The sequence below is a fragment of the Euprymna scolopes genome, chromosome 18 (assembly GCF_053919585.1).
Source record: "Euprymna scolopes isolate OS-2025 chromosome 18, ASM5391958v1, whole genome shotgun sequence".
NCBI classification, from domain to species: domain Eukaryota; kingdom Metazoa; phylum Mollusca; class Cephalopoda; order Sepiida; family Sepiolidae; genus Euprymna; species Euprymna scolopes.
This window is the reverse complement of record NC_136499.1, coordinates 106664333-106688674: the sequence shown is the minus strand read 5'-3', so window position 1 is coordinate 106688674 and position 24342 is coordinate 106664333. Positions and strand designations below refer to the sequence as shown.

The 24342-nt window shown below is 34.0% G+C and overlaps 1 protein-coding gene across 4 annotated transcripts in view; it reads right to left on the bottom strand.

Annotated features, from left to right (window-relative positions):
* Positions 1 to 15574: 15574 nt before the first annotated feature.
* LOC145297740 (transcriptional coactivator YAP1-like) overlaps positions 15575 to 24342 on the bottom strand; it is a 170314-nt gene continuing 161546 nt past the window's right edge. For 3 of the 4 annotated variants that reach the window (XM_080143961.1, XM_080143962.1, XM_080143963.1), the window contains one exon: positions 15578 to 15888. In XM_080143961.1, the coding sequence (XP_080000087.1) occupies positions 15808 to 15888 (81 nt within the window). In that variant the 3' untranslated portion in view covers positions 15578 to 15807. Of the gene's footprint in view, positions 15889 to 24342 lie in introns of all 4 variants that reach the window. The other variant, XM_080143960.1, reaches the window with a different exon arrangement.

The window sequence follows — 24342 nt, the reverse complement described above, 5'->3', positions numbered from 1 at the left end:
TCTGAAAAGGGCACTTTTGAAACAGGAGTAAAAGGGGCAGATGCTTGGGCACTCCTAACACCCCTCACCTCCCTCTGCACGTCCCTGCCCTTTCTACTTATTATGAGAGGGAAGACCTATCTTCAACTTTATTTTAATATTTTAATTTCTTTGTAGGAAAACAAAACTTTATTTAAGTAGAAACTTAACAATATCTACTCAGGCGGAAGCGCAGAAATACCTGGTTCAGAACCCAGGTGCGGGGTTACCTCTCTCAGTGTCATGGATCTCCAGTTTGGTATTAAAAGCAGAGAATGTTGTCATTTGTAAAGTTTCATCATTGTGGACTTCCCATGTAATGTAGCCCCCCCCCTTATTTTTTTACACAGGAATCACCACTTATCAAGGCCCGAAGGCCAGTTGAGGATAAGGATTAATGAGTGTAGTACTCGTTAATGGTAGAAATGAGGTATAATTTGATTATTTAAGGGAATGGTTCAGCAAGAACTTGTTTACATTGGACTTGAAATGACCATGTTGTAGTCAGCTGGAAATCTTGTCATGTCATCCATACATCAGGAGAAGAGGAAACTGGTGTAAAACCTGTTCTACTGACCACATATGTCGTAGCACTGAACCATGGGGAGAGGGAGGCATCCTTAGTCCTGGTCGACAATCTTATTAGAACTGGTGACTCAAACAAATTATCCTGTTTGCTAGATGAGGCAGATGTTTTTTGAAAGGATTTCTTCTCTCCCCTCTACATGATGAGTGTTCTTGGGGAAGGGAGATAACTCGTAATATATACTTTATTCCAGCGGCAAGGAGAAAACAGAGAACATGTACAGCACCTGGTATTTCCAAATGGTCACCCATTTAGTCATGACCAGGCTCAACGTTGCTTAACTTCGTTGATCTGGAAGAAACCGAGGTATTATGTAGTTTCTACTTCACTATGTTGCTATTAAAAAGGGAGACACAGATGACCTATACTCGCTGTACTGTGCAGTACGTTTTCATGGTGCATACAAATGACAAACTGCAGTGATGGATGTTTGGCCAAGGGAATGAGGGGGGGGGAGCAAGAGGACTGAAAATATTTTGGGCCAGAGCTTGACCACGAAAATGATGTTCTTTTTGTTTGAAAAAAAATAAAAATAAATAAATAAATAAGTACCTCAGTGAATGGAAAAAGTCTCACCAGGGTTGCTTTTGTTAGAAAAACATACCTAGGGTTACATATTTGCAGGTAAGCCCGAGGAATGGAGACGGTTTTAGATGGTATTTTCATTGGATGTCTCCAGCAACCAAAACTAACAACAGTGACCACTAACAAAAGGTCAGAAGCAGTCAAGGGTGAAGAGATTCCAGGAAAATGGAAAGAGAAACAGCCATAGTCGGTCTTTCCGTGGAGGAGGAAGAGAGAGTTGGATCTGAACGTTGGAAGGGAGGCAATTAGTTTTTGGGAGAATTACTGAGCAATTGAACTAGTGTGCTGCTCTGGGCTGAATGTCTTCCAGATTGTGAGATTTAATGTGCTTTGGTTGGATCAGGCAAATTGTCATTTGTTTGTTTGAAGCAGTGATAGATGCTTGGCCAAGAGAACAGGGAGGGGGGGGCAAGAGGACTGAAAATATCTTTGGCCAGAGCTTGACCACCCAAAAGAGGTTCTCTTTGTTTGAAAAAATAAGTACCTCAGTGAATGGAAAAGTGCCACTGAGGTTGCTTCTGTACAGAAAACAATATCCAGGGTTATGAGGCGCCTCCAATAAATTTCCAGACTTTTTTTATACAGGCATTTAAAACTGTCGTAGAATCTTGAAAATTTAGTATGTTATTGCTATACATCATGAGATGACTGACCAATTTTTGTGATTTCAGGTTCAAATGAACAGCTACAGCAGGAATTGAAATACACCCTACTAAAGCCTGATTGCCAAAGCTAATGAATTTCAACAATGCGATCTGGAGGTGACGACACTTTAGAAGAATGATATGCAATGAAATTCTGTTTTAAACTTGGAAAAAAAATGACACAGAAACGTATGGAATGCGTCAGACTAATTTTGGACCATCTTGCATGAATCAATGAATTAAGCATCGCATCGGGTTTTGAGTGGCATAAGAGATTCAAGGAAGGCAGGGAGTCTGAAGGATGAGGCGAGATGTGGGAGGAGTAAGGAAGTCAGAACACCGGAGTTGATTGGCCAAATAAAGAATTTCATGGATAAGAATCGTCATGTGTCTATAGAGACAATAAGTGTGCAGTCTGATGTCAGTGTGAAAACTGTACAGACAATTATTTGCAAAGAATTGAAGACATGGAAGATTTGCGTGAGGTTTGTCCCAAGGGTGCAGTCTACAACTCCATCTTTGTCACAGATTATTTGACCAAGATGGGCATCAAGACAGTTCCTCATCCTCCCTATAGTCCAGACCTTGCTCCCTGTGACTTTTGGTTATTCCCTAAACTCACGGGAGGCTGCCTTTATGAGACAATTGAGGAGATGAAAGAGGTTGTGACATGGGTCATTGACACGCTCACACACGAGGACTTCCATGGGGCCTTCCAGAAGTTGTTGGAATGGTACAAGTGCATTGCAGCCGGAGGAGATTACTTTGAAGGGGATTAGAGTTTCGTGTGTGTACTATCAATAAAAATGCCCATACGAAAAAAGTCTGGATACTTATTTAAGACACCTCGTATTTGCAGGTAAGCCCGAGGAATGGAGACAGTTTTATGATATCTCCATTGGATGCCTTTAGCGATTAAACTTTGAACAAAAGGCCAGCAGTGGAGAGTGAAGAGATTCCAGGAAAATGGAAAGAGAGACAGCCATAGTCGGTCTTCCAGAGGAGGAGGAAGAGAGAGTTGGATCTGAACGTTGGAGAGGAGGCAATTACTTTACTAAGCATTTGAACGAGTGTACTGCTCTGGGCTGAACGTCTTCCTGTAAAGGACTGGTTAATGGGTTTTATGTGCTTTGGTTGGATCAGGCAAATCTGTCATTTAGCTAAGTAGAAACCAGAAGTAGCGAAGGTTTAGATAAAGGCTAGTCAATCGAAAAGAGGAGATGACTTTCAAAAATATCGGTGAAAAAAAGCGACTCCTTTATGTAGAAAACTGCCCAGTTGAGGGTGAAGGAATTAATGTTTTTAGCTAATTTTTCAATATTTGTCGTCCGAAGGGTCGAACTTTTCAAAATGATACTGATCTTGTGAAAATCCGCCGCCTCTGTTGAAAGTTTTAGGCAGACATACATACATTTAAACAGACAGGCGAGATTTATATTATAGATGGCCATAGATGTTCTAAATATTTTTTGAGCGTTGCACAATGTAATCTGTTATTTTGAACGACTCGTCTCATTTATTACTGCATTATCACACCAGATCACTAAAGTTAAGCAACAATGAGCCTGGGTAATACCAGGTGAGTGACCATTTGGAAATACTAGGCGGTGGGATAGCATTACTGTCAAAAGAAAAGTTAAGCGCCTTCTTTCCCCCGCTAGTCTGTGGGAGACCCTTGAGCAAGGTTTAGGAACCACTTCCATTCCCGGAGCAGGGTAATGTGAGGTCAGGGAAAGCAGGTGACTGATACATTATGGAAGCAATTAGAAATGATCCTGTTCATGGTTTCATATCTTGTGCTGAGCAAAAGATCTGTTCATGGTCATAGAGTACAATGGTCAGGAAAATCGTCCAGGATGGTCACTGCTCAAACAGAAACCGCAACCTACTGTATGTGACAATGAATCAAAACAGTTTGGAGAAAACAGCATGGACGAGGTTGTGAATGATGAGCAACAATGTATTCACAAATGCCTCAAGGGAGAGGGATGGATGGAAAGCCATAGCCATCAATGCTGTACTAGGCAGGACATCACTTGAACTCTCATTTTGGCTGTTTATATTTATCTTAGTTTGTCTGTTTCACTTTTTCTCAGAAACTACTAAAACTTTGTATGAAACTTTGTTATGATAAGGTGCAGCAAACCAAGTATTATGGTATCTGTTTGGTGTATAGTTATGGATTAAGTAGAAGTCCACTTTTTTTTCTGAAAACTACTGAATCGATTTGACTGAAATTTTGTATGGACATTTGTTTTGCTTTGTATGGGGATTCTTTTTGCAGCACTGACTGGATCAATCAATAAATAACTTTGGCCAAGAACAATGTATGAGAGGATCACAGCAATGTAGTAAACGATGCACAAAGGGTATGTTCACAGCTGCTACCACAGTCACCACCATGGAGATGACATATTTAGGCATATGCCATTTGCTTACTTTGAAGATTCGTTTGCTGTATTACAGACTAGCCTGAGTGCCCGGTGTGTTGAGGAGAGAAAAAAAAAAAAAGTGGTAGTAGGCAGGCAGGTTCAAACTCGTACAACGAAAGAGGAAAAGAACATAATACCAAAAAAGTGACATCTTTGGCGTTGCACCTATCGCAAGTGGCAAGCATTTAAATTAAGGCTAGTCAATCAAAAAAAGGGGATGACTTTTGAAAATATTGGAAAAAAAAAAAAAAAGACCCCTCCTTTTAGAAAAGTGTCCAGTTGAGGGTGAAGGAATTAATGTTTTTAGCCAATTTTTTGATATTTGTCGTCCGAAGAGTCGAGCTTCAAAATGATACCAATCTTGTGAAAATCCGTCACCTCTGTCAAAAGTTTTAGGCAGACAGACAGACAGACAAACGTACATATATTTAAATAGACAGGTGAGATTTATATTATAGATGACTTCATGGAGATGTAACACTTGAGGAAAAAAAAAAAAAAAAAAAAAAAAAGATAACCCTCTACCTGTATAAGAATCAGATATATCCTAAAATGGAGTACTATTGCTACATCAGGGCAGGAGTTGCCCGGAGGATCCTATCCTGCCTTGACAAAGTTCAAGGCTGAGTAGGTGATACCCATTTCTCTTCCCTGCAACCTCTTTCCCATAGAAGAAACGTTGCAAGCCTGTCTCTGTTCTAACATTATTTTCATGGCAAGTGCTCGGTCTGAGCTGGAATCTGTCCTCCCTTGCCAAACCATTACAAAAAAACACTCATCTAACTACAACCATTATCAACAATGTCCCTTACTCCTTCAACAAGCTTTGCCTTCTCTCTTTGAGAAGGGATTGGTTACTTGCTAATCGCCTGCTCTTGCAAGGGAATGCAGACAGGACTGCCCAGGCACTTTTTACAGGTTAGAGTGTCCCTCCTCGGTCAGTTCTTGCAGTGAGAGGGAACTAAATATCCTATTTGTATCTAAATCTAAACACAAAGTTCATAAACAAAGCTTTATTCCTGGAACTGTTCACCTGTGGAACTGTTCACCTGTGGAACTGTTCCGCTAACTTGTTTTCCAGCTGACTACAACATGGTCATTTCAAGTCCAATGTAAACAAGTTCTTGCTGAACCATTCCCTTAAATAATCAAATTACCTCATTTATACCACTAACGAGTACTACACTCATTAACCCTTATCCTCAAGTGGCCTTCGGGCCTTGATAAGTGGTGATTTCTGTGTAAAAAAGATAAGGGGGCTACATTACATGGGAACTCCACAATGATGAAACTTTACGAATGGCAAATGTTTTTAATACAAAACTGGAGAGATGAAGGCCTATTTCATACATTTTTAGGGGTAAAAATAAAAGAAAAACAAAATAAAAAGCTGTTTTTATAGAATTTTTTTTATTTACATTTTGTACGGTTTACCGTGGTTCAGTGTAATATATTTGCCCCATTCTGATTAAAAAAAAAAAAAAAAAAAAAAATTTTTTTCTATGGTAATACAATCATGAGATCCTAACTTTATTTACATATGCTAATTTATAATAAAAAAAAATTTTTAAATGAAAATAAAAATAAAATCCCCACTATAATCTTTTTTTTTTTTTTTTTTTAAATGTTGATTATAATGGTAAAAAAAATACAAAAAACAAAACAAAATAAAAATATTTAACAAAGAAAACTATATTTTCGTCATAATAATAATAATAATAATTAAAAAAAAAAATCCTCAAACCAAAGTAACAGATGTTTTATTAGTAAATTGGCGTCTGGAACCAGAAATATATTTTTTTTTTATTTGAGTTCTACAGAACAAAAAATACAAACGGCACATTATTACAAATGAACACGCATCAAAAGTGGCTTCGCAACCTCATTCACATGCAGCAGAATGGAAAAAAAATCTTAGGATTTTATCATAAAAGTTTACACTGAAAATTATTATTTTTAGAAAATACATTTAGAATTTTTATATGATTAAGATATTTAATTATATTAAAATATGACTAATTTATTTATTTTATACAGGGTGCCGTTTGCAAATTCCCTTGATGTGCATTATCAGCGTCGTCTGGACAATAATGATCATCAATTTGAACATTTGCAAACATGATTCTTCAATTCCATTCCACTATGTTCATAAATAAGCGGTTTGTCATTCGAAGTGCGAGTACATTTTCGAGACATCCTGTATATTTTAGAAAAACTGTCAAGCACAATTCTGACAAGACAAATATAAATCAAAGTTGAAGGGAATATCTTAAGAACTTCCCCTCTCCAAGATGTGCTTGATTTCAAATTGGGGGGGGGGGAGTCATGTGTAAAACAGTAAAAAAATAACACTATTTTTCTAAAAATATATAACAAGAATATGAAATCTTTAGAAAAAAGTTCTTCATAGAGCCCAAAGGAAAAGAGTAAATGGAACTGTCAGTTCATAAGGCAGTGGATCATCAAAAGAATGGCAGCAAAAGTCGTGGAAGATTGAAGGTCAATCGAGAATTCAAGGGGAAATAATTGGAAGAATAAGTGAGAGGAAGAGAGGAGTGTGATGCAAAAAAGGAAATTCCTTTGCCTGTAGGTGAGAATTTAATTTCCCCGAGCAAAGTCTACTCTGCTTTACATACGTGATGTGTCCGCTTATCAGCATAAACACTTCATTGTTATATGAAGCTGAAATACAAAGCGAGTCAACTAATAAAGGTTGTTACTTTATCCAGATTATAGACGGGATGTGGGTTCATCCCTTTTTTAATGATAATATTAGTATGAAAAATGGCCACACCATATCTGGTAATATTTGAACTCAGCATTACAGCTCCTAGTCTGCTCTGGTATCCATTAGGCCATCGATGCACTCCATGCTCGAGTCGGGGGAGAGGGGTCACTTGTCTGATGAATGAGAATTTATGGAGGAGGAGCAAGTAAATGACCATTCATGCCGTTTAGGGTCAAGGTAAACCCTCAGCCTTCATTGGGTCACTTCTCTCCATCCTTGAGCATTTTGGGGGAGAGGCTAGTGATGATAAGGTCAAGGCCACCAGTGGTGTTGTAAAGGAAAAGAGAGTGGGGTACAAGAATTGGTTTTTAGTCTCAAGAGAGGGAAGAAAAAAAAGTTATATTAAATTAAATGTCCATTGAAGGCAATTTGGCAGATAGAATAGACAAGCAATTATCAACACCCAAAATGATACAAAAGATTTGATAAATAATAAAGTATTGGCAACTATTTATGCCAACAGTCGAGGAGTATATTTAAAAAAAAAAAAAAATTTTTTTAGCAATCAAATTCCCGCCTTAATATGACATGAAATTTAAAAAAATAAATTTAATTTCTTGTGATATCAATTTTAAGGTAAAACAAAAAATTTAATGTATAGGAAAATGTAAGGATGATGGGTCGAATTCAGAGAAGATGCAGAAATCAAACCAGGGGAGATAAGAGCTCCTGCTAACCAAAAGTGTATAATTCATTTGACGAGTTTATAAATAACATTTGAATTAAAAGAAGTCGAAAGTTCAAAATCATCGGAATTTTTCCCATTCAGATTAGCTAAAAACTAATAAGTAAAAAGTGTTGCATAGTTATTGGAATTTGTTTAAAAATAAGAATTTTTAAGGTCTCACAACCATTTATCGAATCAAAATGATCGAAAAAATATATTTTTTTAAATCGTTTGTTTTTTTTGATTTTAAATTGGAAGAATACATTCTAGAGTTATTTTTATCAACATTTTTCGATAGAAAAGATGTAAACTTTTTTTTTTTTTTCTCAGGAATCATGAAAATAATCTGCAAAGATGTTGCACAAAACACAATTTAGCCATTTTATTAATTCAAACAATTTTCTGAAGCCAAAACTCATGGTGATTCTAACACACGCACAAAAAGATTCACCCATATATATATATATATATATATATATATATATATAAATAAAAATATTGTCGAGTCTCAAAGGAGACAGAGATATGAAAATAGCGGATTATAGAATAAGAGTTTGCCTATATTAGTTTGAAAGAGAAAGGGGGATCAATTTGTTTATCAAAATGGGGTCGTTTTTAGACAAAAATATTTGTGACCTTTCGGATGATCATTGGGGAGGGAACACAACTATGAAAATACATTAAATGCATAATTGATATAAAAAATAGAAATTTACTGATTTTTTTTATGAGAAGGTGAACTGATCTGATTTGTCTGTATCAATGGCATATCAACCCCCTTTGAGATTATTTAATGCCTAATCACATGGATTCATTGTATATGATGAATTGAACACAAGTTGTTATTTATTTATTTATTTTTTTTTTTTACTCATTTCACAAAAGTATTAATGCATGAATATAGCACATTCATTGAAATTTGTTTCCATAATTTGTGATGGTATAGGCCAAGCATGCACTTGACAATTAGAACCTGATAAAAATCTTTTTAAGTTTGATAACGAGGAAAAAAAAAAAAAAAAAGTTATAAAACTTTTTTTTTTTTTTTTAAGAGGAAGACAATTGAATAAGAAAATAATGAAGAAAGAGAAAAGAATTAAAAAAAAAAAAATGAAAAGCCTTAAATTTAAAAGGAGAAATATATGGGTTAATTTTATAATACAAAAATATATATATATTTCTAAAAAATTAGAAAAAAAAAAAACTTTGTAAGGCGTAAAATTCAAATCAGATCTCTTTAAATAATAATAAAAAAAAAAAAAAAAAAAAAAAAAAAAGGAAGACATTTTTTTTCTGTTTGGGAGATAAGCAAGGAGTTATTTAATAAGAATTTTTTTTTCTTTCAAAAAAATTAGACAAACCTTGTATTGGGAGGGAAGGAGGGAGGCAAAAACGAATTTTGCTTCAAGGTGTTTTATGTGTAAGAATATTTATTATCTATCTTCAATATTAGGTAGGTGCAAAATCCAGCTTATAAATATTTAAATTCTCATCCAATTTTATTTGTGAGGAAATTATACGATCAAATGGGTGAAAAGTGGTTCAGAAACAACCCCTCCCCCATTAGTGTATGCGTGTGTGAAGATGTAACACTAAAGATTGACCGAATCTTTAAAAGTCAAAATGTTAAGTTAAGCACCCAAAAATTGACATAAGACACTTAAATGCTTGATGAATTTGTATTCGTTGCTGATCAACAATCGGTTGTTGAAGAAAACCAAAATAAATAATTTGTACAATACTTTAAAAAACATTCAATGCAAATCGAAAAATTACGTTTTCAAAAACAATGAAATATTTTTTGGTAAAGTGCTTAATGTTAGACAATAAATATAACAACTGACACAGAGGGCGAGTTATAATTTTAAGACTATATAGATATATGATATAGCTATTGGTATTGGGAGGATTAATTGAAATAACTTTTTAGGATGCCGGAATTTAAAAAAATTTTGTGCCTCTTTTCTGATGCTAAAAGACAATTCTTAAAAAATAAGTAAAATTTTCATGTTAAAAAAAAAAGAAAAAAAAAATTTTTTTTAAATAATAAAAATTTTGCATTGCTGGTAATGATAAACTACTAAATATTTATTGATTTTAAACGACCAATAAATCCCCCTCCACTCACTGTATATTTTCACGTTTTTGTAAGCATGGGTTTTTAGGATAATCCAACAATAAACAAAATAGGATAACTCTAGAGCTAAGTATTTAAAGATTTAAAAAGAATTGGAATCTGGAATTTAGAACAGAATACAGATATACTACATAACGATTATGGGTTTGATATAGGTTTCAAAGAAAAGCACAACAGTTTTGCTGGGCTAGTAAATATCGGCTGCTTCTCTCTTCAAGGCAAATCACAAAATCTTGTAATCGTCACAGCATACCTATGATTAAACATAGCACTTGCACATAAAAAAAAAAAAAAAATGAAACACCTATATGTATCTACACCAACGATTTCCAGAGATGCCAAAGCCTTCGATTGATGCATGTTCAGTAAGTAGATAAGGTCCGCCAAATCTTATACAGATATTGGTTTTAGAGGAAGCCACACACACAGGAAAAAAAAAAAAAAAAAAAGTTGGATTTTTCTTATTTGTCGATTTTAAAATCATTCTCTCTTTGAATCACAAAGAGCATAAAAAAAAGTAAATTTAAAATAGTTTACTGTGACAAATGTGCATCGAGATAAAATAGTTATCGGTAAATTGCGAACCCCTCGTTTAGTCCCCCTCCACTTTCAGTTATAGCGGGTAGAAGGGTTCTATTGAAATTTATAGAAGATTGTACAGTAAAAAATATCAACGTTAAAAAAGAATTTTTTTAAAAAATCCATAGGAGGTTCACAGCATTTTTTTTTTTTTTTTTTTTTACTACTTCCGTGTTTCAAGTAAATAAAATAAAAAAAAAATAAAAATATATATAATATATATATGTATATAAAAATAAAAAAAATAAATAAAAAACACCACAGAGGGGGGAGGAAAAATTGTGTTTTGTCTTTTTTTCTTCTTTTTACAGACAATTTTTCTTGGTTTTCATGTTTCTTTCAAAGAAAATGTTCATAGTCAGCAGGGCTTTCTTTTTTTGAGTTTCACTTTTTTTTTATCTTGTGCTTCTAAAAAAAAAAAACTAAGAAAAGGTCAAACTTAAGTAATATAGGTAGAAAAAAAAATGGACATTGTGGAATGTTTTTTCCATTGTATTGGAGGGGTGGGGGAAACTTATAACAAGAATATTTGTTTCCATAAAAATTTGATCATTTTTTTTATTTCTGTACGAAAATAAAGGTAGCATTTTAGTCTTGCTTTTTTAATGTTTATTTTTTCTCTTGATTCTTAAACTCTGTTTTCTTTAGAGAAATGCTTTCTGGCATAAATATATATATATATATTTTCCTTTTGTCCTACACAAAGACAGTCACTACGCATTAATAACTACAGCTCTCATTTACATTTATGTAATGATTGGTTGTTGTTCAGGATTCAACTTAATAAAATTGAAGAAAAATCTTTCACGTTCCTGTCAAATGCCATATTCCAAAAATCACGTAACTTGATCAAGTAGTTTTTTTTTTTTTTATTATATAGAAAATCATTTCTCTTTTTACAATTAACAGCAAATATTAACTAATAGCCATTACAAGGCCGATTTTGATTTCTATAATTTAAATTGAGTTGCCTCCCTTTATTAAATATGGCAGATCAATAAACAACATCCTTGCTTCTCCATAAAATTTAATTTTCTTAGTAAAAAAAAATAAAACTACTTGATCAATTTGTGATTTTTGGAATATGACATTTTCGTTCTGTGATGGATACATGCATCAAGGATTTTTCTGCATATTTTTTTAAATTTTTTTAATTATGTTGAATCAGGACAAGGACCCCATACTCTGGAGTACAGAAGACGTCACTATAAACTTTGGCATAGCACTCATTTTTCAATAATTGTTCCTCCACAGCAAAGCCACTGGTCTTGAAGTGCCTGAATGCATGCAATTTTGAGTTATGTATAAAGCTAGGAATATATCGAGAAATTCTCACCCATCAACACTACATAAAAAGTATTAGAAGTTATAGTAATTAAATATGTGGTGGCCATCTTTGTGTAGGCAAGAAGACTATTTCCACACGTTTATGGGAAATTATATATATATTTTTTTTTGAAGAGGAAATTTTTTGGATATTTGCTGCCGGTTTTGATTATAAAGTTAGTTTGTTTTTGTGTTTTTTTTTTTGTGTGCAATTTTTCCCCCACTGGCATCATATTTGCAGACAGGGAGGCGAGGGGACTTTATGATTATAAAAAAAAAAAAAAATTTTTTTTTTTTTTTTTTAAAAAAAAAAGTTTTTCTTTCATTTTTTTTTTTTGCAAAAAAGATTTTTTTTGTATTTCGATTTTTTTAATTTTTTTTTTTTCCTTTCATTTTTCCTTCAAATATCAGGGTAAAAAATAATATATATTTCTACATTTTATAAAATCTTTTTTTTCCTTTTTTTTTTTTCTTTTTTAAAAAAATTTCAGTTCTTTACAAAAAAAACAAAGAAAACGTTTTATTCTCTCATGTAAGAAGGGGTAAAAAAAAAAGTGTTCTTTTCGTATTTTATTAGGAATGATGTCTTGTAAACGTGCTCGTTTACGTTAGCGAACACGTTTTCTGTAACAATGTTGAAATTGGATTCTGATAGACAAATATATTAACAAGGTTTTATTTTTAGGGGGGGACATTTTTCTTTTTCTTTTGGTGCTTCTTAAGATAGAGTCAACAGATCGACTTTTTCTAAATATGTCGTTTTAAGCAATAACACCAGTCCTTATGTCGAAAATAGTAATATATCCAAAAATTAGGAAAATTCAAGTAGAAAAATTATTTATAACTAAAAGTAATTTTAACAGAAAATTGGAGGAAATTGCATTTTCCCCTAGATGTAAACACTTTGAAGATTGCAAATACAGGGGACATACTTAACTCACTTTTTGCCACTTTAATGGCTAACACTTTTAGAGATACCTTTATTTTTTTTTTTTTTTACTAAAAACACAATACCAGTTGTTTTACCTGATGAATATTTATATGGATATACTACTGTTTTCGACATAAGTAAGTACTGTTCTTTTGGTTTAAAACAACAAATTTAAAAACTCAATCCGTTGACTATATTTTAACAAACACTTCTTTCTTCCTGAATGGATGCGAACAGAAAAAAAAAAAAAAAAAAAAAAAAAACAATCCAAGAATTTGAAGCATTGGTTGTTGGTCGATCACTAAATTCTAAGAAGAAAAAAAAATCAAAGAATTTAAATAAAACGACAGAGATAAATGGAGAATAAAAAATGACCGTTTACACAGGTGGGTGTAAAAACATATACACTAGTTGCTGCACCATCATAATCATGATTATTAATAATAAATGAACACGATAAAAGTATATTTAAGCAAAGCAAACTATCAGGATAGTAAAAGTGCTACACGGTTAAGAGTAGCAATTCATAAATAAAATACGAGGAATAAAAGTTACATAAAACTTTATCATTAGATTTATTGCGCTTTTTCTCCTCATCCTTCTTTATTGATCTACATCGCTTTCAGGACCTTTCCTGACAATGTAGTCAAACCAGTTCACTCTTGTTCTCTAGCCGACTTTATTATTTTAAAAATGTCTGTCATGGTAATTACAAATAATGATAACAAAATTAAATTTTTTTAAACAAAAATCTAAATAAATAAAAAAAAAACAAAAAAAAAAAACAATTTATACGAAAAATTCCCTCCAAATTGCAAAATAGAAAACGAAAATCACTAACTAAGAAAAAAAAAAAAAAAGTGCGTGCGTGTGTGTGGATGGGGGGGGGAAGGAGAGCTAAATTTGAAGGCAAGGAGAAATAGATGTTGAATTTTAATAAGTTAAAGGGCTCCAATGTGAAAGTTTCTGGATTCCAAGAGAATTGCTAAATCGTGTCAGTTTATGAAAGACCCTAAAACAAACTAATTCTAATCCACGAAAGGGAGGATTAATATCAATGAAAACGTATTTTAAAAATGGAAAAGTTTTATGCTTTGTCTATTAATTGAAAAGTTGTAAGAAGGGGAGATAATTAGATAAATTAAATACCCCCCCCCCTCGGGAAACGCCAGGTAACCTTGTTAATATATATAAAAACAGTTAAAAATTGATTGCCTTCCCCAAATGCAACTCCTAAAGAAGAAAAAAAGTGGGGGTGAGGGGGGATTACGGCCAGTTGGTCCAAGCCTAAAAGACAGAAGGACTTTGCAAATAAAAGATGCAATAATAGCTATACAAATAATTATAATGATACTGATTATCAGCAGCAGCAACATCAGCTTAGAAGAATGAGAGAGAAGGGTTGGGTGAGGGTATGTAGTTAAACCACACTGGAAATATTGGAACTATTTTATACAAGTTAGATAAGGTTAACAAAAGGTAGAAAGAACTGCACCCCTCTGCCTTCCCGTCCAATGCGAAGCTGATAGCTGACACTTTTGACTGGCTGAGATATCACAAAATTCATTTAAAAACTTTAATATTAATTGAATATTTAAGGTTTCAAAGAATGTTCGTAGACTATAAAAAAAGAAAACATTTCTGCATCTTTTTCTTAAGAAATCTATGGGTTTGATAAGAATGGGAGTTTGGTGGGGGTATGTTTCTTCTTTTTTTTTTCTATCTGTCAAGTCTATGGAACTACGAAAGTTACCCCCCCCCCAAAAAAAAAACGAAGAAACTTACACTCACTAGAGAGTAAAGAAACAGCTGACAACGGAAGTAAGATATTCAGACATTTTATGCATTCAATAACTGGTGCAAACAAGTTTTCTTTAAACAGATATTATCATCTAAAAGGAACGTTTTTACTTCCACGCTGTGAAAGAGTCCATTATTAATCTATAATTCATAATACAATGACACACACACGTGTACGTCATTCATCGTATGTAAATATATGCATATCTGACTACAAAACGTAACATTTTTGTTTTTATCAAGTCTTTAGTATACGACTTTTTTTTTTGTATTTTTACATTGATTTTTAAAAATAATTTTCGATGCTTTTTTTTTTTTTTTTTTTAAATCGTTTCTTTTCAAATTTTATTAATAAAATTTTATAAAAAGATTTGGAAAGAAAAAAAAAATCTCAAATAGATGACCTCCTCGTTTTTTTTTTTTATATTACAAAATATGAAAAGGTTTTTAATTTCTAATTTTTATATATTGATGAGTACTGAGAGATTAGATGACATTCTTGTTTCGTTCTTTGTTGTTTTTTTTTGTACATTTAAGACAAAAAAAAAATGTACAAAAAAATAAGGGTAAAAAAAAAAAAAAAAAAAAAAAAAAAAGTTATAAATTGTACTTTTTTTTCCCCTCCAAAATTTTGCTCAAAGAAAAAAAAATCATTAGAACTAAGAAAATAATTTTTTCTCATTGGGGAAAAAAATGGGAAGACTGGTTATATATCACTGGTTCATAAAAAAAAAATTAAAAAATAAGTAAAAATGCTTCATTTTTCAACCCACCCACCATTCCTGTGGCAAAAACATTTTGAAATAACTTCAATTTGTTTGCCTCCCCAAAATAAAAAAAAAATAATAAAAAAAGTTTTACTTTTTCCCTGAATTCAAAAAAGTGAAATACACAATATATTTTGCATATAACAATACATTTGTGTATATAGCACATATAATAGGGATGATACCAAGATATCGCAACAGACAAATAGAAATAATAATAATAATAATAATAGTAGTAATAATAATAGTGTCTGTATTAATGAAAATCTCGATATCCAAATGTGTTTAAGTGTGTGTGTGTATATATATATATATTCTTTTTTTTTTTTAATATATATAAATGCACAACGTTGTGCAAAATGGTATAGCTCTTTGAGTTCCCCTTTTTTAATATCCATTTATTTCATAAATGGGCCTTTATAGCCCTGACTGCCATCCTTTGGAAGGAGAGTTGGGGTAGGTTTAGTTTTATCCCTAATCCCCTTCTTTGTTTTTTTCTCTCCCTGGTTAGACAGTATCTTCTGCCAACGGAATTGGCATTCAAGCTTCACAACCATAACAGACCGTCGACTTTTGTTGTGCTCAGTACATTTTCGACATCATTTAAAAGTTCCGTTGCAATATCTTCCTGAAAAGAAAAAGAAAAAAAATTTTTTAAATTAAAACAAGTTTTTATCAATCAGAAGCATCTGAAAAATCTATTATATAAATTGCAAACATCTGTAGGTCTCACTGAAACTAAGCAATATACAATTCAAAACCCCTCAGAGTTGGTATTTTCTTGATTGGCATTGCCCCTGATATATAATATCTAAAATTTACAAGATGGAACAAAAAAAAGTGTCACCCTACAGAAAACAACACTACAGCTTTATTTTAAAACTTTCATTGAAAAAAAAATCATTATTGAATCAATTCTTTATTATGTAATAGAGCTGACATCTATTCAACCTCAATCACCACCTTCATAGGAGTCCAGAAATGGGAGCATGCCTTTTCAATAAGCGCCGGCTGAAGCTTGGCGAATACTCGGCAGATAGCAGTGATCAAGCTGGTTTTGGTCTTGCGGGATGTTATGTATGTTGGTGATGTTCTCGGCATATGACCAAACAAAAGTCCAGCAAGTTCAGGTTGCGGGAGGAGAGGGGGCAAGTGAGAGAAGGGTACAAAGTTGTAGCACTGCTGAAGCCAAGCCTGGGTTTCTTTGGACTTGTGGGCTGGCACTGAGTCCTGTCACATTCAGGATCTGCCAGCAGCCAACTGATTGCACCAGGGGATCACCACACTCTTCAGCATATCCAGGTACAATTTGGTGTTGACTTTCAAGCAGACTTCAAAGATGTGAGGTGGCATGATGTGGCATTCACTTGAAACCACACCAAAGACCATAACCGTGGCCAATTATTCGTGGCAATCCAGCAATGCATTTTGAGGGTGTTGGCAATGGTCCTGTCATCATAACTTGCATCGGTAGAGAGCAGGAGTTGTACAGCAGCGCATCTCCGATCTTGTTCATTGAACATTGTGTCACTTACAGACATGATAGAAGGCTCCTATCACTCCTGGGATTTGTACACAACTAGCCAACTAGTAGATGGTCTGCAACAAAAAGAAAGAGAACCGGTTTTCATCAAACGGAAATGGAATCAGGTCGTCTTTTCGAAGGTGACAATTTTATTGTTCCATCCTATAGAACAAAATTCTAAATTTCAGCATACTTTCATCAGTTGAATCATCCATGCATGCGTACATTTCTTTCCCTTTGCACAGAAAACCAAGAAAAATGTTATTTCAACTTTGTTTTAATGATTGTGACAATTAGCTCAGTTAACATGAAAGTCTGGAGATCTCAACGCTTTAGTTTTGATTCAAGTTAATGGTGTCCCCTTATTTACTTATATACACACACACTAGCAGGGAAACCCAACGTTGCCCAGGATTAAATGATGATCAACAAATGTTTCACGCTCCCATATTTTTTTTTTTCTTATCGAAATCAGTGCAATCACCCATTTTCAATCAAATCGATTGATTGTCTACTCTAGTCAAGGACCCACCGCGATGCATCGGGAGGAAGCTTCACATGCCTCCTCACAGTGACTTAAGTCCATTGTCGTCTACATTGCACTGTAGAGAACATACTGTTGATTCTATAAAATCATTTTTCTTTTTTTTTTTTTAAATATACAATGGCTTGAATTACAGTATAAATGCAAAAGTCGAGTATCATGCTTCAATTGTGCTCTAAACAGAAACTTTAATTTCAAATGTACTCCTGTCATATAAAAAGACAGACTATTAATTTTATATGCTGGACCTTACTGCTTGTGCATTGATAATGGCTTGAATTTAAGCTTAAAATGAAAAAGTTAAGTACCATGGTACAATTGTGCTTTAAACAGAAACATTCCCTTCGAACGCAACCCTGTCATACCAAAGAACTTACTGTTGATTTTATGTTGAGCCTTTCAGCTTGTGTAGTAATAAAACTTCTCAAACACACTTGTGATATTAGGTTGTGTAAGGTGTTAAAATCACTCGTTCCTTTAATTGGAGTATTTCGATTATCCATACTTATCAAAGACATTCCGATACAAAACCTATCAAAGAATACTGCCAGGCACATAAAGTATCTTCGCCGAAACATAAAAATCAGTCCAGCCATTTTGGAGTCCATAGAGAATGAACTCCCCAAGTTCCTTTTATATAATAGTAAAGATTTTGTTGGTAGGACTTTAAAAAGTAATCAGAAACAAATTTTAAAACCTTTAAAAGAACCAAGTTAAGAAAAAAGTTTTTTTTGCAGTTTACAGACCATGCTGAAATATTACATAAAAGCTGAAATCTATATATATAAAAGCGAAAATGTATGTATGTATGTTCGCTTTTTGTGTACATCTTCAAAAGGCTTTTTCAGAGGCCTTCTCAGGTGGTGGTGGTGGGGGGATTAGGGTTAGGGTTAACAACGGGGGGTCACGTGTTTAATTTACCTGACTTTTACCAGCTCGCCACGTCTTCGAAAAGCAAAAAGCGGGGGACACAGTAACTGGCTTGCAACGCAAAACTAGGTCAAACATCACAACACTTCCTCGCACCTGTATATTTTACTTTATAAACCTTATTTTAACACACATCAATTCCTCTTCCCTCATGGCCGAGGTGGTTAGGTGTCTAGCTTTTTTTCCCCTTTCGTTTCCACCTTTGTGTCAATGCTTCGGGGTTCAATCCTACCTTCCTACTAAAACTTTTTTTTTTTTTTTTACACCTCCAAATGCTTTTTTTTTTTTTTAAAACACACACACCTCCAAACACCCAGGCAACGCTGGGTACCCCCCACTAGTCTATTATATAAAAGCGATAATGTGTGTTTGTATGTGTGCATTTTTTGCATATGTCCACCAAAGGCTTTTTTCAAGGAGGCGCTCGGTGGGGTCACTCATTCTTAAAACTTTTTGTATGCTCCGTAGATTATAATATCTACGATTTACGAAATGAGCTTGAGTGTACCTTTAATTTCAGCAACTTTTACACGCTATTTTTGCAATTTTTTTTCACTTGCTGTGTGTTTCTTTGGCTTTTCAGTATAAAAAAAAGCGAAACTGAAAGAAAGGTAGTTCTTTCTTGGCCTTGCGTGGGATTAGTGTAGTATCTGTTCCGACAGTATACAAAGCTTAATTTTGCAAAAGAGCGATCATCCACTTGACCACCTTGTGTGTTAAGTTTAAGTGTCTTTTTATTGTCTATTATATAAATCTCACCTGTCTGTTTAAATGTATGTATGTCTGCCTATAACTTTTGACAGAGGCGACGGATTTTCACGATATTGGTAAATGCTGAAGCTCGACCTTTCGGATGACAAATATTGAAAAATTGACTAAAAACATTAATTCCTTCACCCTCAACTGAGCACTTATCTACAGGGAGGGGGGCGCTTTTTTGCCGATATTTTCGAAAGTCATCCCCTTTTTCGATTATCTAGCCTTAATTTAAACATATGACACTTCCAGTTTGGCGATGGATGCAACAGCAAATACAACACTTTCTCACATTCTTTTCCTCCTCCACGGCACCCAGGCTAGTATTATATAAAAACCAAGCGTAACATCAGTAAAGTTTCTTTTAGCAAGAAGTAAACATGATTTTTTATGTTATCATATAGTAAACATTTTTTCATATTGAAATTTAAACCTTAGTTTAGTAGTTGGTTTTAGTAGTGCTTTGGAGGCCTCCTTAGTTTCATCTGTATTCAGACGCAAAGTTGTTCAAGATAAAAAAAAAAATAATCCTGTCCTTTTGTTAGAGTGACCCTAGGAGACATGATCCATAGTTCTCAATATCCTGAACAAAGCATGTACTAACCTAAAAGACGGATAACATAAGGAAATATTCAAAACAAATAAAGGAGAGTGCATTGGTTTTAGCAGTGCTCTGGACACAGAAATTTTACACATGCTATTGAGCACATTATATTTTGTTATTTTTTGGGTTTTTTTAATGACCCCAGGCAAGACTGGATAATCTTGCTAGTTTATTAGTCAAATCGAGTTACAATAGTTAAAATGTTCTCTCCAGATACATGACATGGGGAGGGTGGATAGAATGTGATGATACACACATTTACACATGGGATGCACAACACTCTGTAGCCGTGTACGCCGCAAGGAACATAGAACAAGTAATAACTTTACACCTTGTTTTTATTGGAACAATGACATTTATTTCTTCATTCTCCTGCTACATGTGACTTCTTGTTACAGCTATGACGTCCCTCTAACATTCTATTTTTTTTATAGTCTTTTTCCTTACTGTGACGTCATTTCAGATTTTGTATGCATTTGCGTACGTGCTCAGTTACAGCTTGACGGAAAAGGAGGGGACGGTAGATGGCCGACGGAAAAGGAGGGGACGGTAGTTGGTCGACGGAAATGGGGGGGACGGTAGATGGTCGACGGAAATGGAGGGGACGGTAGATGGTCGACGGAAATGGAGGGGACGGTAGATGGCCGACGGAAAAGGAGGGGACGGTAGATGGCCGACGGAAAAGGGGGGGACGGTAGATGGCCGACGGAAAAGGAGGGGACGGTAGATGGCCGACGGAAAAGGAGGGGACGGTAGATGGCCGACGGAAAAGGAGGGGACGGTAGATGGCCGACGGAAAAGGAGGGGACGGTAGATGGCCGACGGAAAAGGAGGGGACGGTAGATGGCCGACGGAAAAGGAGGGGACGGTAGATGGTCGACGGAAAAGGAGGGGACGGTAGATGGTCGACGGAAAAGGAAGGGACGGTAGATGGTCGACGGAAATGGAGGGGAGGGTAGATGGTCGACGGAAATGGAGGGGAGGGTAGATGGTCGACGGAAATGGAGGGGAGGGTAGATGGTTGACAGAAATGGAGGTGAGGGTAGATGGTTGACGGAAATGGAGGGGAGGGTAGATGGTTGACAGCAAAGGGAGGAGATGGAAATTAATTTAAAGAAAACAAATTCTGCTTGCAACAAAAGTTGCCAACAGTGTAAATTACTTCTGAAACCATTAAATGAAAAGCTGAATAGGCATCCTCCTCATTTTGGTATTTAAAAAGAAGTATCCCAGGTTCTATAGTACGCAAAACAAGGCAATTTCTTGTGCCAGTTATCCATGTATTTCGATCCAAAAAAGTTGATATCAAATCATACCGCAAGCAATCAGATCACATTGTACACATTCAAAATAACTTCCACACACCTGCGTGCCTACAGCATTCATTGCCTGTAAATGAATTAAAGCAGGTGCTTGCCCCGTGTACATTGCCAAACCACCTGAGATGCAGAACATCTAAATTCCCACCAATACCAAACTTCTGATAGATTGTGGTTAAAAGGATTCTTCCTTCTAGCTTTCTGATCATGCCAGTCTGAAACCGTTGCAAGTCAGAAGCATTCGGAGGAAGGGTAAGCAAGTCTCACTGCCATGCAAGTGTAACTCATGATTTTAAACCAGTCATGTACATTTTTTTTTTTTTAAATTTGTATATCAATAAAAGTGAGTGTGTGTGTACGTGCGTGCGTGAGAGAGATGGAGGACAACTCTCAACCTATATACTCAAGGAATTTTTGATCTACACTTGAAATTTGGTATATGAAGTATTTAGACGTATCGATAATATTTTAATCTGTTTTCATCCAGTAATAAAGGGGCTTCTAACTGGTCAAATTTGAAGAATTGGCATGGGGGGGGGGGTCATTGGATTTTTATCTGTTTATCAATTGTTTCACGACTACGCATGCGTGAATCATTCACATGACAGCTTATTAACATAAGTAGGTTTGAAAACATTTCAAACATCATAGCAAGCTGGCCTAATGGTTATCGTACTTGACTCACTGTCTAGGTTTTGGTTTCAATCTCAGCTTAAGATTTTTTTTTTTTTTTTTTTTTTACTATATTGGGTAGAATATAACAATCAGAAGATTGACTATAATAATAATTGCAAAATTTGCATAAATTCAATTTATGCAAATTTTACAATCGGGCTATGCCGAGCAGCCTGCTAGTATACAATAAATCCACCTTTGTTAGCAATTTGAAGTAATTTTAGTGAAATGACTGCAACAAGCAGTCATTATTTTGACAATTTTTCCCATTCTGAGCTATTATTGCTACAGTGTGGATTGGTTTGAAGTTAGCATAGGTTATTGCGTAGTCTGTGATGCTACCTATCAGGCAAAGTTGGCACCTCAGTGCATTGTTCATTAATAAACTTAAATGTTTCATGACAAAGAATTGGAGGTGGAATATGTTCAAGAAAAAATTGGCATTGAAATTACCAAGTAGAAAAAAAAAAAAAAAAAAAAAAAAAAAATTAACAGACTAAATTAAAACTGACTATTGTCGAAATTTCATTCATTAAAGTCTACAAAAATGGCAGAATTCCAGCTGAACAAAATTCCAATTCAAAACTACATATGTATCTCCCCCATATATATATATATATATATATATATATTCATTCAAGATGTAGATGCTCATAGTATTATATACTGTGTGTTATTTTTAGAAGGTACCAAATATGTGTGTATGTTTCGTTGTTCTTATTTAGATGGCGACTTATATATTTGTTGTTGTTCATGTTTGTGAGAGTCTTAGAAATGTTCATGTTAGTAAGAGTCTTAGAAATGTTCATGTTAGTAAGAGTCTTAGAAATGTTCATGTTAGTAAGAGTCTTAGAAATGTTCATGTTAGTAAGAGTCTTAGAAATGTTCATGTTAGTAAGAGTCTTAGAAATGTTCATGTTAGTAAGAGTCTTAGAAATGTTCATGTTAGTAAGAGTCTTAGAAATGTTCATGTTAGTAAGAGTCTTAGAAATGTTCATGTTAGTAAGAGTCTTAGAAATGTTCATGTTAGTAAGAGTCTTAGAAATGTTCATGTTAGTAAGAGTCTTAGAAATGTTCATGTTAGTAAGAGTCTTAGAAATGTTCATGTTAGTAAGAGTCTTAGAAATGTTCATGTTAGTAAGAGTCTTAGAAATGTTCATGTTAGTAAGAGTCTTAGAAATGTTCATGTTAGTAAGAGTCTTAGAAATGTTCATGTTAGTAAGAGTCTTAGAAATGTTCATGTTAGTAAGAGTCTTAGAAATGTTCATGTTAGTAAGAGTCTTAGAAATGTTCATGTTAGTAAGAGTCTTAGAAATGTTCATGTTAGTAAGAGTCTTAGAAATGTTCATGTTAGTAAGAGTCTTAGAAATGTTCATGTTAGTAAGAGTCTTAGAAATGTTCATGTTAGTAAGAGTCTTAGAAATGTTCATGTTAGTAAGAGTCTTAGAAATGTTCATGTTAGTAAGAGTCTTAGAAATGTTCATGTTAGTAAGAGTCTTAGAAATGTTCATGTTAGTAAGAGTCTTAGAAATGTTCATGTTAGTAAGAGTCTTAGAAATGTTCATGTTAGTAAGAGTCTTAGAAATGTTCATGTTAGTAAGAGTCTTAGAAATGTTCATGTTAGTAAGAGTCTTAGAAATGTTCATGTTAGTAAGAGTCTTAGAAATGTTCATGTTAGTAAGAGTCTTAGAAATGTTCATGTTAGTAAGAGTCTTAGAAATGTTCATGTTAGTAAGAGTCTTAGAAATGTTCATGTTAGTAAGAGTCTTAGAAATGTTCATGTTAGTAAGAGTCTTAGAAATGTTCATGTTAGTAAGAGTCTTAGAAATGTTCATGTTAGTAAGAGTCTTAGAAATGTTCATGTTAGTAAGAGTCTTAGAAATGTTCATGTTAGTAAGAGTCTTAGAAATGTTCATGTTAGTAAGAGTCTTAGAAATGTTCATGTTAGTAAGAGTCTTAGAAATGTTCATGTTAGTAAGAGTCTTAGAAATGTTCATGTTAGTAAGAGTCTTAGAAATGTTCATGTTAGTAAGAGTCTTAGAAATGTTCATGTTAGTAAGAGTCTTAGAAATGTTCATGTTAGTAAGAGTCTTAGAAATGTTCATGTTAGTAAGAGTCTTAGAAATGTTCATGTTAGTAAGAGTCTTAGAAATGTTCATGTTAGTAAGAGTCTTAGAAATGTTCATGTTAGTAAGAGTCTTAGAAATGTTCATGTTAGTAAGAGTCTTAGAAATGTTCATGTTAGTAAGAGTCTTAGAAATGTTCATGTTAGTAAGAGTCTTAGAAATGTTCATGTTAGTAAGAGTCTTAGAAATGTTCATGTTAGTAAGAGTCTTAGAAATGTTCATGTTAGTAAGAGTCTTAGAAATGTTCATGTTAGTAAGAGTCTTAGAAATGTTCATGTTAGTAAGAGTCTTAGAAATGTTCATGTTAGTAAGAGTCTTAGAAATGTTCATGTTAGTAAGAGTCTTAGAAATGTTCATGTTAGTAAGAGTCTTAGAAATGTTCATGTTAGTAAGAGTCTTAGAAATGTTCATGTTAGTAAGAGTCTTAGAAATGTTCATGTTAGTAAGAGTCTTAGAAATGTTCATGTTAGTAAGAGTCTTAGAAATGTTCATGTTAGTAAGAGTCTTAGAAATGTTCATGTTAGTAAGAGTCTTAGAAATGTTCATGTTAGTAAGAGTCTTAGAAATGTTCATGTTAGTAAGAGTCTTAGAAATGTTCATGTT